This window comes from Diceros bicornis, chromosome 2 (genome assembly GCF_020826845.1).
Source record: "Diceros bicornis minor isolate mBicDic1 chromosome 2, mDicBic1.mat.cur, whole genome shotgun sequence".
NCBI classification, from domain to species: domain Eukaryota; kingdom Metazoa; phylum Chordata; class Mammalia; order Perissodactyla; family Rhinocerotidae; genus Diceros; species Diceros bicornis.
In genome coordinates, this window is record NC_080741.1 from 34780162 (window position 1) to 34798052 (window position 17891).

Sequence of the window (17891 nt, forward strand, 5' to 3'; positions counted from 1 at the left end):
TCCTCTCTCAGCTCTCTCTCCTTTCCTGACCTCAAGCTTGCATTTCAGGTTTGCCAGTTAACACTTTGAGTAGGAAGGCTGTGGAGAACCCAGTTCTTGACAGGACATTATTTCCAAGTAGGGTTGCATCTGATAACATTGCCTTTCAAACTAGAATGTAAGCCACAGAGGGCAGGGATCAACCTGATGTTTGTTTTAATCTCATACTTTGCGGAAATATCATGGGCACTTGATAAATCCTTAATTGTTGACTATGTGGTAGGCAATTTCAATATGGAGAGATATATATCTTTTCTTACTAGGTTTTTGACTAGAATGATTTCTCTGCCATTTCAAAGAGATTTTAGAGTATTGATTAGGTCATCCTTGGAAGGTTTTTTAAAAGTATCATTATTAGAAAAATATTTGCGTGAAAGAAGACTTGATGCCTTCAGGTCACTTGTCTCTGTTTTGTTCCTGCCCGCAGTCTGGTCTCCCGTTAACTAAGTGATGGTTTCTCTAGTACTGATTCTGGTGCCCCAGAGACTATGTGGGGCTGGCACTTGAAAGAAAGCCCCACCTCTCCTTCTCCCAAGATACTTATAATTATAGGGAATGAGGGTTCAAATACAACTTTAAAACTAAAAAAGAATTGCATTGTGTTAGAATTTCCAATTATGCAATAGAAGTTCAGAGAAGGGAAGTATTCCTAAAATACCTTTGCATTAATCACAATGTGTTTTTGTTTGTCTGTTTGTTTGTTTATAGTAACTGTCCAAAGTATTTGATTCATTTGGGAATGTCTTCCTTTCATGAAGAGTCATGAGGGGACTCCTCTGAGGTTGTTGACTTGTTGCTTTGTTGTAGGTGGGAGGACCTGTGGGACAGGCCACTAGACTTGTCCCACCTGGTCTCAAGGGCCCTGCCTGAAGTGTTTGTTGCCAGCATCACAGCTCATGGCGTCTGCCTGCCAGATGGTTGCCTCAGTGTCTGACTCTGAAACGCCAACTGCAATTAAAAACCTTCTTTCAGAGAAAAAGTCTTTCCATTCTGGGTCCATATGGTGATCTGAGCCTTTGGGCCTGTGGTCGTTCAAGAGGCCAGGCTCATGAGAAAAGCAGATGGAAAGAACTGTAAGATGACACAGGCCTGTAAAAAGGGTGGGGAATAGGAATTGAATTTTGCTATGTCAAAAATAAGGAGAGAAAGGGAAATAATGACCCCAAACTGGGTTCTCCATAGCCTTCCTCCTCAGTGTAAACGGGCAGCATCCCCATCAGCTGGCAGCTCAATCTCGCTTCCTCCCTGTGGTGGTCAGTTGTAGGAGTGCTTGGCTACGCCATGGTGCCCAGTTCTTGAATGAAACCCTAATCTAGGTGTTGCTGTGAAGGTACTTTGTCAATGTGATTAACAGCTACAGTCAGCTGACTTCAGAAAAGGCGCTTACCCTCGATAATGTGAATGGACCTCATCTAATCAGTTGGAAGGCCTTACGAGCAAAACTGAGGTTCCTGGAGAAGAAATTCTGCCTCAGAACTGTGACCTTGATTCCCGCCTGAGTCTCCAGCCCACCAGCCTGCCCTATAAATTTCAGACCTGCCAGCTCCACAATCGCATGAGCCAATAAGCCACCCCACACCTGTGTGTGTCGGGGCGGGGGAGGCGGTTAACATATTCCGAAGGGATTCATGTGCTTATTAACATCTGAGAAGCATGGCTCCCAGGCATAGTGAGTTCTTTTCACCAGTTGCCATGGATTATTCTTTGGAATGCTGCACTTAGTTGTATCAATTTTAGTGATCCTGCTGTGAAATATATAGCACTAAGCAAGATACCCACAGGTGTTTGTGTAATAAATGAATTCTTAAGTGCCCCCCAAAAACATGCCAGAAAAGAACAGTAGAAAGATGCATGAATTCAAAGATACTGAAGGGAAGGAGGACTAATCTCTACCCACTCTGGGTCCTTTCTGGTTGGGCTACAAATTAAATTGACATGAGACTGAATAGCAGGAGAAAATCAAACAAAGCTTTATAACATGTATACATGGGAGAAACCAGGGAAACTGAGTTTCTCAACAAAATGACAGAGGTTCTCTTCTTAAATAGATTTAGGTAAAGACAAAAGAGGATGTTGGGAGTGGGGGGAGTCAATTATGTGAGATGACCAGAAAGCACAGTCATCAAGAGTATGCAGATTTAAGTCCTCGCCTTCCGCACTGATGAGAGTTTCTAGAGATGAGGTCATCCTCCCCTCTTCCCAGTACAGAGAGGGAGATACCTTTATGAATGGAGATTTCCCTTACGAATGTAAGTGTTTGGTGAACAGAACTTTGATAAGAATGGGCTTAGCAAGGACCCTCCCAGTCTATCCCTCAGTTAGTGGGGGGAGGTCAAAGTTTCTTTCAGAGAAAATAATCAAGGTAAAGAGACATATTTTGAGGTGGCCAATTTTGATCTCCCACAATATTCAAATACATTTCTGGTAAAGTGTTTAGGATTATTTGTGGAATCTGTAGATTTTACCTAAGAGTTCAGCTAATAGGTGACACCATTCCAAAGATGTGGACTAAGAATTCATGTGCAAAATTCATAATATTTATCTGGAATAAGTCTAAATCTTATTAGGCTGCTCATCTCTGACCTTCAAAGACAATAGGACTGTTCCGGAAATAGACACAGCTGAGCACTTACTTAAGTCATATTCTCAAGACGTGGAACGGCTGTCTCTAAGCAGTGAGTTGGGGAAAATGTGCCCTGAAATGAGGAAGGCAGTATGACCCAGACTGAAGGTCTTGCTATTACTCATGGGTTTGTTTGAAGAGAAGTGAAATGTGATGGACCACGTGATCCTATCATATGCTGAAGGAAGCTGTCCACGTTCACTTCCTTCACTGAATGACTTTCTAGGTGAGAGACATTCTTATAGGAAGCTCTTTGTGGAACATTATGAATAGCTAGTTTGCCTGTTATGGGTAGAAAGTTCCCTAAGGATGGTCAGCTGCTCTCAGAGGGTCTCTAGGCAGTAAAATACACTGCCTTAATATGAGAGCATCTTAACTAATGATACTTAGGAGAGTCATTTAACAACCTGAATTGGAAGTCATTTTGAAGTTGGTTAAGGTTTGCTATAGGGTTAATTAGGAGGCTTTTGTTGTGTTAGTTAGAGTAATATCTTTGTCCTTGGCTATTCACATGTAAGCATTTACTTTTCATTATTTGGCTTCACAAACATTATGTATTAAACAGAAGCTGTTTTTCATACGTGAGGTCACAACAGTAACTTCTTTTCCTGTGGATCCAGCCCTCCACCTCCTCTGATTAGCAGTATACCGCTTAACATGTTATCAGTGACTCTTAAGGACCCTAGGGGTGGCCTAGAATTCTTCAACTGGGGCTTATGGGTCTTCAGGGAATCTGTGAACCAACCCTCTGAAATGATGAGAAGAAGTTTGTATATACTTCTGTCTGCCCCCTCACCCCAGAGTGAGTTCGTAAATCTTTTCTCAACATTAGGTGACCCCCAACAAAGTTTCAGAGTAGCTTTGCCTCTTCGCTTCCCTCTCTGTCCCACCAATACACATATTCACAAAGGAGAATACTGGCTTCAAGAGAAAGCTGGACATGTATTTGCTGGCTGGAATTGTTAAGGTGAGAAGCCTCCTGCCGTGGACTAATAGGGAGTGGCTGGCTGTGGGGAGATTGTGGTGACTATGCCCTGTGTAAATGCTTTCAAATTAAGAAGCTGATCCAGCTGAAAAGACTGCTCCCCTTAGCAGTGGTAGCTTTTGCTGTAACAAAGTGAAAAATGAGGCCTCCCTGCTGGGTACCCAGGAGGTGATATGTGATAACTTATGTATCTTGACTAGCACACAGTAGGTGCTTAATATTTATAAGTTCCCTTGCACACCATACCCTCCGCCCCATATGCCTGTGCCTCCAAGTATGCAGTTGGCGGCTGTTTGCCTTTTTCCAAAATTCAGTGGAGAGGTTTTCTCTTCCTGGCCTCACCGTTAGGGCGGCATGAATTGTCTACCTCCACATCTCCAGGGGCCCCCGTTTGCACAGACTACAGTCTGAGTGGTGCCCCCCGACTGGGCAACTTGATGGCCCTTCTTTCTTTTTCTTACTCTTTTTCTTTCTTTCTTTTGATGGTCTTTTTTTTTGTCTTTTCACTGTTGCTTGTGTTTTGCAGGCATCAGATCTAAACCACTTATACTTGTCAACGCGTCTGTGGCTGCCACTGCTGCTTCCAGCACAGTCTCGTCTGTTTTTATTTCTCTCCTGTCACTCCGGACTCCTGTCACTTTTCTCACACTTCTTAGCTTTTGTTAGAAAGAATTGGCCATCCCAGGAGAGGACTCCTTTCCATCCCAGGTGTAAAAGTGCTGATTACACAGCTTTAGGTGCATGTTTTTCGCAAAGAAACTTCTTCCAGCCATATTGAGGGCTCCCCTTCACTGTCACATAAGTTGGATACAAACGTGATTTTGTGGGTTAGGGGGTGTTTTTTTGCTGTTTTGTTTTGTGTCAGTCATGTTGTTTTCAACTAATTCTAGGTCAGGATTCGCAGCCTTGATTGTGCATTAGAACCATTTGGACAGCTTCTAGAAATCCTGATGCCCAGGCAACCCTCCAGAATAATTAAATCAGCATATCTGGGGGTATTCATTATTTTTAAGCTGCCTAGGTGATGGATTCCAGCATGCCCCCAAAGTTGATAACCACTACTATAGGCTAAAATCCTAACGTGTTGGAAGGCTTAATTCTGTCATGCAGGCTCGATTTTATATATAAAAACAGCAAAGCCTCCTAACCAACAAACAGATGTTTGTCTGAAACATACTCTATACAAAAAAGAAAGATCAAATAAATAAACATGACCTAGCTTTCATGTGTTATAGGGAAGCCTAAAGGGTTAAAATAGTTGTTTCGTAAATGGATCCAAATCTCACCATTCCAGAAGACATATGTATTCTTTGTTGCGTTAGTCCCAAATCTAACACAAGGTTAGGAGAGCATTTTGGCCCATATTTTTAGCTAAGCCTAGAGCTCTTGCTCTGGGAGGCATTGAGAATTTCAAAATAGTTTGTTACCTAAAAATACACTTCCTGAAATGAACTTGAGGCCTTAGAGGGATGAATGGGTTTATTTTTTTCTTCTATATTTAATGTTACCACAAGAAAACAAATCTTAAATTTATATGTATTTATATTTTTAGAGACCCAGGAAACAGGTGCTAAGCCCAAGTGACAAAGAGGGTTGCGTGGCAAAGTATTGATGACTGGAAGCTAACATTCAGGGACAGGCAGCGACCATGAGAGGGCATTGAAACTGTCCCTCTGGCTTTAGGCAGGAGCACACCTAACACAGGGAGGGGAGGGGAGGCTTTCTCAGCTCCAACTCCCAACTTCCTAGTGGAGGCCAGTGACTAGTCTAGTGCCACATGCGGTCTAGGGGCTTAATCTTCCTTAGTCCAGCATATAAATGTCTTTAGGTTCATGTTTGTTGACCAAATGCCCGATAGCCTTGTCTTGCTTCACTTGACTCTCCAAACTCATATCTTGAATGACCACCATTCCCAATGGAAAGGGGTCTCATTGAGAAAAAAGACGTGGCAGGAGGTCTTATACTTTTTTTATTCCCTCTCAGCACGTTGCATGTGTATTGCAAAAACAGTGTGTCTTCAATATGTTATTGGTGACTGTGAATGAATATTCCCTTTATAATCACGCTACTCCCTGATGTGAGTGAAGGTCTGTGTCCTTTCCCACTGGTATAAAGGGCCAAATGTTCATTCCTTCATGGATTCATCTTTTCACTCATTTGTAGATATTTTTGGATACCTTCTATGTGACAGGTCCTCTTCTTGGCACTGGGGACATAGTGTGTAAACAAGGCAGATAAAGTCTCATGCAGCTTGCATTTTGGTGGATAGATTCTAAGCAAGTGTGTGATGGAGTTACTTTGGGCAGAAGATGAAACAGAGTCCGGTGGTAGTTACTTGTGGGCTGCTTTAGGATGAAGAGGTGACATTTAACCAGAGACCAGAAAGGTGACAAGAAGCCAGACAAAGGGAATAGCAAGGCCAAGGCCTGAGGAAGGAAGGAACTTGGCTTCTTCCAGGAAAAGCCCGTGTGTCCTAAAAGGTAATGAGTAAGGAGTAGGAGGGCTGGCGAGGAAGGAGTAAGTGGTGGTGGCGATGAGGGCTGACGTCAGAGAGGTAGCCGGCGGCAGACTTTTGAGGTGGAGCTGAGGTTTTTCTCACCTGCAGGACTCCAGTGCCTCGCCAGTGTTTGGGGTTGTGTCTAGGAGGCACTCAGTCAGCGCCAGATAATCAGCTGATTTCCCTCAAGGCAACAGAGAAGTCAGAGCCATCTCTCGCCAAGGAGGCCCGAGAGCTCTTTGGGGTGGAGGTCAGGAAAGCGATGGCCAAGTCCTTCACCTACGACGCCTCCTCTGAGTTGGCCAACTCCCTTTTGCACTTCACAGCTCTGCTGCCTTGTGACCTCTCCCTGCCCATCTGGGCGGTGACTCTTGTCTGGCTCGCACATCCTCTGTGCTTCTCTCTATTTTGGGTTACCCTCTCCTTGCCTGTTTCCTTGTCTATCCACCCAGCTAAGCTGTAATTTCCTTAAGGGTATTTTTCCTTGTACTCCCAGCACCCCATACTATGCAGTGGGCCAATCCAGTCTATGTTTCTTGATGCAGTGATCACGTTTTAGTGGAAAGAGTGCCTTATGTTAATGACTGACAAAGGCAAGAAGTTCCTCAAACCTCCCCCACCCACCACTACCCTACAATGGCTTTCATCACAAATTGTATTTAGGAGGGAAATTCTAATCTGATGTGAAGGTATTATTTTGCATATCTCCCTATTCATTCTTAGGACATCAGGTGCATTTGAAATCGCGTATCATCATCGGGAATTCATTGGCAGGCTGTCTAGCAGTTACATAACTATTTAACGTATCTTTGTCTCCTCTTACCCCCAGTTAATAATGACATGATGATCACTGACAATGATGCAGTGAAGATTCCACAATTGTGTAAATTTTGCAACGTGAGGTCTGCCACCTGTGACAACCAGAAATCCTGCATGAGCAACTGCAACATCACATCCAAGTGTGAGAAGCCAAATGAAGTCTGTGTGGCTATCTGGTAAGGCTGCCTTTTAACAATCTTTGTTTTCCCCTTTGATAAGTAATGTGTGCTTGTGGGACGTAGAGTCGGTGTGTCTCCGTGCCCTAAGTGTACACATCCATCCCATTTCCTCTTCTTTAGCCTACTTCTCTCTTAATTATTCAGTGTATTTTCCAGAGATATTGTATACATTTTCAAATACATCTAATACATTTCAATAGATGTATTTGAAAATGTATACAATATCTCTGGAAAATACACTGTATCATACACTCATAATCAAATGTGTCTGTATGTGTGTGTTTATATGTGTATGTGACAGTATATAAGGGGAGGGCTTTCCACTTACTAGTCATTTAGTTAATACACCCTCAATACCTCCTGTGACACCAGGAGCTTTGTTCTTCTGAGGCAATCTCAGTCTTGTTATGTGGAAGGAGAGGAGATGAACGGTGAGCTTTTGGAAGAGAAGCACTTGTCAAAAAAGGGGAAGCTATTTGGGGAACCAGAAAACCAACACATTCCTTAGTGAAGCCCTGGCCATGTCACTCACACCACTGCTAGGCTACACACCACATCTTTCTCTGGGATCAGAGGTACACATTTCTCTTAAATCAGCTTCCTCCTCCTTTCTCTCTCTCTCTCTTCTCTCATTCCCCCCACCTCAGTGTACATACACACACACACACATGCACATACTCACACACACACTCACGGTGCTCGTGAATCATTGGATTAATTCGTGGTCATGGATTGGAGGTATGAGTAAGAGATGAAAGGAAAACAGAGATCATTAAAAGGTCCCCCTTTTATAAAAATGTATAAATTCATTAATGAAATATAACATTTTGCAGACTTACTCTGATGTTTGGAATTTATCGGCTTTTTTTCTTTAAGTAACCTGTGTGTCTCCTGGCCAGTTGGCAAATGAGAATATAAACTCAAGTATCTTCCTACTCTTTGGTAATGAGTCATCTGAGACTTTCTCTAGACCACATATAGTTAGCCTTGATGATAGATCTGAAAACCTTGCAAATTTCCGTACGTACCAGAAGATGAATTAGTTTCTTAAGAACTAAAGGAATGTTAACAGCAAAGACGTGTCGTGACAGCTTACTGCACCTGTCAACTTCATTCATGTCCAGTTCTGGGCAATGCTTTTGCAAAAGGGATTTTGACAAAGATCATGTTCAGAGGAACGGGACCAGTATGATTAGAGGTTTAGAAAGCATGGGATCTGAGGAGTAGCTGAGGCAGTTAGATATGGTTAGTCCAGTAAAGAGAGGACATGGGTCTTCTTGAGAAATATTTGAAGGGCTCTCTAGCAGGAAATAGAATAAACTTGTTCTGTGTAACTGAAGGGCAGAAGGAGGGTCCATAAAATTTACCAGGGGACAGACTTGTGCTCAGGATAACTTTCAACATTTTCATAATCGTAGTTTCCTAAAAGCAGAACAGGCTTCCTTCTCTGTAAGAGTCAAATAAAGTTCAGGAGAGGCTGGATGACCATGTGTCCAGTCTAGTGCAGGAGAGATTTGAGACACCAGCCTAGATGAGCTCAGGCTTCCTTCTTTAGGTCTGTCTCTGCTGGTCATCTTTACTGAAACCTCCACTGTGAGCTATCTCAGTGTGTGCGAGCTTACCCAAAACGGGCTCTTTCAATTAAGGTATGTTTCCCTGACCTGTGGTACTAGTCCAGATGACTGAATGTGAATGTCTCTCTGCAGTAGTGGCTTTGTGGTCTCAGCAAATGTGAGCATGTGGGGGAGAGGAAGCCTCCTGTCTCCTCTGTGTCCCAGCTATAAAGAATAAATACAATGAGTGTTATTTTGACCTGTCCTGGTGAAGACAGCTGCTCCTGTGGAGCGGGAGTGTGGATAAGGAGACAGGGAAGTGCAGTGGGTGCTGTGGTGCCGCTCCCTCACCCCTTCAGCACTGAAGCGCTCACCCCTTCAGCTGCTGACAGCATTGGCTGCTGAGAGATCACCCCCGAGTCCCTCCAGGGAATTCCCTTCCACTGATCAGAGCTGCTTCATTTGAGTTCGGCCTCCTCTCAAGTTTGCCCCCTCTCCGTGGGCGGCCAGCATCCTGTGACTGATGGATGCAAGGGTCCAAATGCGTGGCAAGTTTCCTCAATTTGGGACAGCTCTGACAGGCCATCCCTGCTTCAGAGTTTCTGAGGGATCAGCTGAGTCCTTGAGTGCAACCTGCATTGCGGTTCAACTCCCCGCTTCGTGCAGTACTGCTTCGTTCAGAACCTTACAGGTGCATCTCCAAAACCTCCTGCACTGAAATCTCACAGCGTTGAAGTCTGTTTTGAGGGAACCTCAGCTAAGATAGGAGGCTGTTTTAGAAATAGCCAGACGTGGAACTGAAAGCCTCTCCCCTGGCAGTGCATTCCCATGCCTTTCTCAGCTTTAGTGTTCTTTTCATTGATTGATTCATTCATTCAGTTAAGTAATGTCAGTTGTGCACCCATACCATGTAAAATGCTTAAGTTCTTCCCAAGAGTAGAAATATTTTGGAACCAAAATTAATTTCATTACTGTGGGGTTTTTTTCAGTGGATATTGACCACTTCTTCAATGGCTCAGAGCAAATGTCACAGGACCAAGAAGAAGTCTGTTTTTGTTTCATTGTATTTTTCCTTCCTTTGCTCAACTGTGTCCAAAGATGTTTTGCAAAGTTAGCTCTCCCTGTCAGTGAGAGCACTGTGACAGGAGTTGAGTGGAGAAAGCAGTTAAGGGCTCTACCCAGACTCAAGTGTTGTAATTGAGTTTCCTCTCTGTGACTTTAGTTCTCTAAACAGCCAAGAAGTAGAAGGCAGGAGGCTCTGAAAGAGCTGCCCAATCATTATAGAGCACCTTTATTTCCTGGCTCACAATGCCTTCCTTGTGCCATTCCTTGGCCTCTAGAAGCTTCAGAAGGAAGAGACACCATGCTTTTCCCTGGGAGCATAGGGGAGTCAGCATGCCTTCAATTTGTTACCAAAACCAAAAAGCAACCCTACATGAGCACCAGCATGCGTGCACACACACACACAGAACTGTGGGGGCAGGGAGGGAGGTGCTCTTGTTTCATGGCCACCGTTTTTGTCAAGACTTCCCAGTAGCTTTGTGGTTAAGGATGGGTATATTTTTAAATATACATCATTTGTTGTGTGATCTTGCCAAGCAAGTTTCACTGAATTCCCTGCTAGCCACCCTAGAGAAAGGATTCCTATTGTCATTCTTCCTTTAACATTAGGACCTACTTAGCAAGGGCTTGCTCCTCTTGTGCCTGCTTGAGTATTAGTTCCAGAACCCTTGAGCTCTGGCACCAAAGGGCGTGTGCACCTCTGCAGGAGTCAACTCTGAGCTGCATGGATGATATAAACACTGACTCCATTCCTGGTTGGGCTGTTCCATCCTCACCCTCACTCCTGGTCTTCTTATCCCCTTATTGACATCCCAACCTTTAGTGTCCTTGAGCTAAGCACTAAGTGGTGGGACTGCTCACAGTTGCTCTTTCCCTGTGGTTATGGCCCCTACTCTTTCCCAGGTGAAAGCCGTACCTTAGCTGCTGCTTTCTTCCAGCTTGCCTGCCATTTCCCTTGCTGTGAGCAGTGCATGATGGGGCTGGGGGCAGTTGATGAGTGTGCCCGAGCGTGTGTGGTCACACACATGTACTCATATGCACGCACTCAGAATCCTTCCAGGCAAGAGCATGCTTGCAAAACTGATTGGACCTCTCATGGCATTTAAGGCCTGATGAGCCCTTCCCTGGATTCCGCCTCCAGGTATGCAGAATACCATTCAAGACAACAGGTCTTTTGCTCTGAAAAGGGCAGAAATGGAACAAAGGAGGTTAGACTAACCTTGGAGTTGGACAGAGTCATCCAAGATGGCAAGTTTATGAGGGGAGCAGATTGAAGCAGGCAGAGAATAATGTACTTTTCCAAGGATGCCAGAGTTTTATTTGGGCTTTTGCAGTCATAATAGTGGGCATTAATCATGGCACTTTTAAATGTAATGTACATGTAGAGCCAACTGAGTATTTCCTAGGGCCCAAGTAAAATGCCACATGAAAGATTCTCTGAGCCCTTAGCTGAGTTAGGCTCTGAATATATGATGAGAAGGGATGTTAAATGTAGAAGTAATCAGTGTATGACATAAACCGTTTCTCTGAACTGTAAATGATGAACACCTTGCAATTCTTTTCCACATGTTTTAATTTTTTTCCCTTCTGTTCCTTTCTGTAATTCAGGAAAGTGCAATTCTTTATCTAGGAAGTTTCTTGGGTTTTCTGAGCACAGCTGCTGACATGGAATATGCCCTCAGACACACTGCCCTGGGGCCCAGCAAACAAAAAAAAGAGGAAGTCAACTACTTTCCCAGGCATGCTCTTTGAGAACAATTTAGCTAGACATGACCCTGATTCTGTCAAATCAACTAGCGATGCAAAGTGAGCCCTGCTGTACATTCAGGATGGACGGTTTCAAATCATCCTGAGGACCTAGCCACCCTCTATTTTCCCATGCCCTCCCTTTTAGTGATTAATTAAGACTTAAGTGTAAAATTCTCCAACAGGATAGCCCCCAAGGAAAGCCCTCATGTGTATGAACATAAGTGGGTTCTGAGAATAAGGAAAGGAAAAATGAAATGAGTAGAAAAAGCACAGGAGAATATAGGACAACCTGTTCATATTGGAGACCAGGAAGCAGCTGCCATTGTTAGAAACAACTTCATGAAGGAAATGCAGTCCAGATTGCTTTTATGTCCAGAGATGATATTCACCCATTCTCTTTTTCTCTCCCCTCCCCCCATGAACCCCTGCCCTCTAGGAGAAAGAATGATAAGAACATAACACTAGAGACGGTTTGCCATGACCCCAAGCTCCGCTTCCATGGATTTGTTCTTGAAGATGCTGCTTCTCCAAAGTGTATTATGAAGGAAAAAAAGGTGTCTGGCGAGACTTTCTTTATGTGTTCCTGTAGCTCTGATGAGTGCAACGACCACATCATCTTCTCAGAAGGTGAGTTTTCTTCTCTTGAGGGTCTGGAGCCCGACTTCCTCTGTGTTGATTTCTTGTGTCCCTGGTCTGCTGTCTCAGAGTAGCTCCTTCTGTGGCTGATGCTGGAGAGTGAGCCGTGCTCTGTGGATTAGGAACCCGTTCACCTGGTGGCAGGAGGTGCTTAAGGAGTAACAGGGTTGGTTCTGGTCCTTATCAAATCTGGCTCATGGGGCCCACATTATTATTTGTCTTTGACAAAGTTTCTTTCACCTAGAGCAGTGTTTCTCAAAGTGCAGTCCCTGGGGTAGCAGCAGTAGCATCATAACAGGAGATCTTGTTAAAAATTCGGAGTCTGGGGCCTTGCCTCCCCCAGACTGTGAATCAGACACTCTTGGTGTGGCGCCCAGCAATCAGTGTTTTAACAAGCCCTCCAGGAGATTCTGACGCAGCTAAAATTTGAGAACTACTGGTCTAGATATTGGAGGAGGCTGTTTGATACGGGAAGGAGACTTGCTTTGAGTTCGCTCAAGTGGTTTTGCATACATATTCCTAGGATTTGTCTAAAGAGTACTTATCATTTGTCCTATTTGAGAGATGAACTGAAATGCAGAGGGACAATAATGAGGCAAGATTTAGTTATGGAGACAGGGGAAGACTAGATTAGATACTAGCCTCTGTCTTTGAAGTTTAGCATTCGTTCAGCTTGGATGGAAGGGACACACTATTCTTTCAATTTAAAAAAACTATGCAATGATTTTTAATTGCAAAAGTAGTATATTTTCCTTATCAAAAATTCAAACAATCCAGCAGTCTGGAAAAATTTAAAAATGAAAGTTCATCAACCTCATCCCCTCACTCCCAACCCAACAGATAATCAATATTGACAGTTTGTTGGATGCGCACTGCTCTCTATCATTCTTTCATATTATCTTTCCTTCCCTCCTCTCTTTCCCTACTCCCTCCTTGTCTCCCTTCCACCTTCCCTCCCTTCCTCCATCCATTCATCTGTCTGTCTTTCCATTCATCCATCCCATTCACTCATCCATCTTTCACTGCAAATAGCTGAACATACTATAAATATTATTTAGCAACGTTTTTTTTACCCAACCACTTTTACTCTTCCTTCTAAACAAGACAATACATATAGATATCCTGCACACCTTTAATTGTTGTCTAGAATTCCATAATATTAATTATCTTCAATGAGTATTTTAACCATTCTCCTGTTGGTAGATTATTTAGGTGTCTCTGGGTTTCTGCTTAATGCTACATTGAATGTCCTTGAAAAAATATCTTGTACATTTGTGCTAATATTTCTGTAAGGTGGATTTCTAGAAATGAAATTTCTGGATCAGAAGTGATGCACATTTTAAATTTGGATAACCATTATTAAATTATTTTTCTCCCTAAAAAGATATCTGAGCATATAGATTTCCAGGTATCTTCTCCAACACTGGAGATTATAAGCATTTTAATTTTGTCAGTCTGATGATGAAAATAGTATTCTCTTGGTTGTAGGAATGCAAACTCAGAGTGGAGAAAGGTTATTGTAGCCCAAAATAGGTCTGATTCAATAAAAAATCCTTTTGGAACACAAGTACTGAGTCTACACACTATCAACGCTACTGTGTGTGTCCAACTATGAAAAATGATGTGTCTCATGCCTTGTGCGTGGTTCTCATGGCACTGTAGACCCACCTCTTTCTCTCTCTGTGCCCTTTCCCTGCCAGTTTCTCTTTCTTCCTGTCCCACTCCCAACCTGTGCCAACTTCTCAGTGTACAAAGGCGGGCATGTACATCTTCCTCTCAACACTTTCCCAAATCACTCCTCCTTCCTATTTTCTTACCCTATAAACACTCCATTTCTCTCATTTTCCTTATGTAGTTTGAGTTAGGAGGGAAGATCTGACTAGATTAAATCACACTAAAGCATGATAACCCCTGATATCCTGGTTAATAATATTAACTTTCTCCGTGTAGATCACTTTTTAAAAAGAAGGCCCAGGCTGAGCGAAAGGAATTAATCTCAATGGTAGAATATCCTTCTATGGATGGATGTGTTCTTTGATATACAGAATATCCATCTACAGACACCATCTATGAAGCTTTTCTCTCTTTTTGCTTACTGGGTTATCTATAATGGAAGAGTTTATTTCATCCAAACTAGGCAAAATATGATAAATGACCTTCACGTTGGATATATACTTATATATATTACTCTAAGCTCTTAAGATATTAATGACTTCAGTTTTCAGTGTATTTCAACTCAAGTGAGAATGATGGGCCCAATATTCACATTTTCCCTCCTATTCATTACCAGGCTCCTTATTTCCTTAGGTGAGTGAGATAATCAGCATAAAGGCAATTTCTCATTGTATAACTCAAGAAATCCAGCACAGCTGATGACTGAGATGTCTGGGTGATTTCAGAGTCTTCTGAAATGCTCCAGGAGTGTTTGCTTTTTAAGCCTCTCTATTCTCTGTGATCGGATATTTCCCTTACCTAAAACATCAGATATTAGGAGCAACATTTTGGGATCCATTTCTCTTATTGCCGCCATCTCTTCTTGATACTAAGAAATGACAACTCCTAAAGCAATTTTTATTTCTCCACTCGGTCAAATAAGATGGTGAACACAAAAGCTCGAAGTATTTTATGCTGTATTTTTATTATTAGTACATTAGTCTGTTCTTTTTGCCAGGTATTGATCTACAAACACTGGGATGATAATTACTTACATCTTCCATCTTTTGTTAAATATGTAAGAGAAAAAAATTGAGCCATGAGATTTTCTTTTTAAATGTAGATCTTTATTTTCAGTGCGATTATGAATGATAGCTGACATTCAGAGAGAATGTACTGTTGCTGTGTATGGTACTCAGCCCGTTTCATGGCATGACTTCATTTAATCTCATAGCCAACGTCTGAGGGATGCACTGTTAGTATCCTCATCTTATGGATAACAAAACCAAGATCAGAGACCTTTAACACGTTGTCCAGGATCACATGACTAAGGGGTGGCATAACTAGGATTTATAATGGGCTATGTGTGAACTAAAAAATCCATGAGGGTTTTCCTTCCTTCTTCTCTTTTTATTTCCTCTTTTTCTCACTCTTTATCTCTATTTGCCTACCTAAACAGATAATATATACACGTGTTTAAAAATTTCAAATGGTACAAAACGGATACAATGAAAAGAAAGTCTTCCTTTTGGTTTGTCTCCCGATCTCCCTGGCTGTTGTTAACAGTTGGTCATCCATTCTTCCAGAGAGATTTTTCTGCATGGAATTTTGCATGGAAATCCTGAATTTTGTAAAGCATGCCACTGAGATTTTTTTCTAAAAGTCAGATTCATTGATGTATAATTTACATAAAATTCATCCTTTTAAATGTATGGTTGCCTGAATTGTGACAGATGTACACAGCTGTGTAACTACTACCACAACCAAGATTCAGAACATTTTTCTGACTCCCAGTCAGTTCCCTTATGCCCTTTTGCAGTTATCATTGGTATTTTTATTCTCATTTTAAAACTGTGGTTGCTTTCTTTCTATATTTTGTGATTTTCCTATTACTTAACCAACGCCATGACCTTAGTCCTCTGAAGAATGGACGTGTGGGGAGCCCTGAGCCTTGGATGACAAGATGCTGCTCTATTCCTTTGCCTCTACAGGCACCCGAGCCTTGCATGCAAAAAAAAAGGAACAAATGCCAATTCTGCATCATGTAGCTCAGATTTTGTCTCCCACTCCATGTTGCTTGTCTGTGTGCCATGCAGTGAGTGCTCCCCTCAGTTCAGCTTTCAGAAGTGTATCTGATCCACCAGATCCCTATTAAAATGAAGGAAGGTGATGGAGAGAGCTAAAAGTTTTTCAGTTTTTTGAATATAGCAAAAGTGCTAGTATTCTGAAATAACTGCCTTTGGCAACAAAATAGGTATTTCCATCTGCAAGAGTCATTTTAAACGTTTGAGTTTTATCACCTGATATGTGACCTGATTCTGGGATATATATTAAAAAAGAAAAGAAAAGGCAAATTCAGCAAGTGTTGGGAGAACTCAACTGCACTTCATTCTTCAGTGATCCAAGAAATTCAGGGGTAAGCAAGAAAACAGAGTGTGCATATCTGGGACTTATTTGGCATTATTGGGGCTGGGGAGTGTTAAGCAGGGAAGGAGGCAATTGAAACATCAGCTCAGTCATTCGATGTTTGTCACTAGAAAAAGCCAGTGACTTTTCCACTCAGCTACAGCTTGTGTTATTCTATATATAGCTTCCTTAAAATTTTCTTGTAAATCAAATTTTAAAAATCCTAGTTAAAGTCACAGTCAAGTTTTCTATTTAAACCACCCTATTGGATTAATCTGTTTGAAACATCCCTTAATCCCCTCATTTACTTGTTTGGTGAATACAAACTTATGTTTATGCAGTTTTCTTAAAGCAATTCATAGTGAACTATTAAATTCATGACCCATAAAGGCTACTGAAACCCAAACCCTCCAAGCTAAATTCCCTCAGTTGAGCAAGTCAAACAGGGAAGGAAATCTCTCTCTCTCTCTCACACACACACACACACCCCTCCTCTCCAGTTCATTCATAATTACCTACACAATAGTTTAAGCTGGGATTTATTAAGATGGTCTACAACTGGCCAGATTCAGTGGTTTATTTCCAGCCCTTGACTTTTAAGTTTCTAAACCAGGCACTCAGTTTATCCAGTTCATTTTTAGAATAGAATATTTCTGTTATGAGATTGAGTAGACAAATTCTGGGACTCTGTTCTTGGCTGTTGTGCTTCTGCTAGGACTTTTTCTATGCCTCCTCAACTCTCCTATTGTAAATCTAGTTTTGGTGAAGCCAATCCTATGAACCACATACACACACATTTGTTGAATAATACTCTGTCTTTAGATATCTGCCCTCTAGATTGTCTGGATCCCCCAGTCTGCTCAGCCTCTCCTGGTCTGAGCTATATAATCAACCCCGAATGCTTTTCTGTCCTTCTGCCTCTCAAAACCACCCATCCTTTGAGGATGGACTCTTGCCTGAAACTGGGTACTCCTCTATCAGCTCTCTCTCCTTTCCTGACCTCATGCTTGCATTTCAGATTTGCTAGTTCACTTTGAGTAGGAAGGCTGTGGAGAACCCAGTTCTTGGTTGACCATTATTTTCAAGTAGGTTGCATTTGATAATGTTGCCTCTCAAACTAGAATGTAAGCCACAGGGGGCAGGGATCAACCTGATGTTTGTTTTAATCTCTTACTGTGCAGAGAATATCACAGACAGTTTATAAATTCTTTTTATTTATTTATTTTTTTATTGAGGTAAGATTGGTTTATAACATTATATACATTTCAAGTGTACATCATTATATTTCAATTTCTGCGTAGACTACATTGTGTTTACCACTCTAAGACTAATTATCATCCATGACCGTACACATGTGCCCTGTTACCCTTTTGCCCTCCTCGCTCCCTGCTTCCCCTCTGGTAACCAGCAATATAATCTCTGTATCTGTGTGTTGTTTGTTGTTGTTGTTGTTTTTATCTTCTACTTATGAGTGAGATCATATGGTATTTGACTTTCTCCATCTGACTTATTTCACTTAGCACAATACCCTCAAAGTCCATCCATGTTATTATAAATGGCAAGATTTCATCTTTCTTTATAGCAGAGTAGTATTCTATTGTGTATATATATCAGATCTTCCTTATCCATTCATCCCTTGACAGGCACTTAGGTTGTTTCTAAGTCTTGGCTATTGTGAATAATGCTGCAG

The 17891-nt window shown here is 42.1% G+C and overlaps 1 protein-coding gene across 2 annotated transcripts in view; it reads left to right on the forward strand.

Annotated features, from left to right (window-relative positions):
• Nucleotides 1-17891, forward strand: part of TGFBR2 (transforming growth factor beta receptor 2) — a 105302-nt gene that overhangs the window by 28237 nt on the left and 59174 nt on the right. For both annotated transcript variants that reach the window (XM_058554309.1, XM_058554299.1), the window contains exons 2-3: nt 6974-7139; nt 11943-12133. In XM_058554309.1, coding sequence (XP_058410292.1) covers nt 6985-7139; nt 11943-12133 — 346 coding nt within the window. In that variant the 5' untranslated portion in view covers nt 6974-6984. The remainder of the gene's footprint in view (nt 1-6973; nt 7140-11942; nt 12134-17891) is intronic.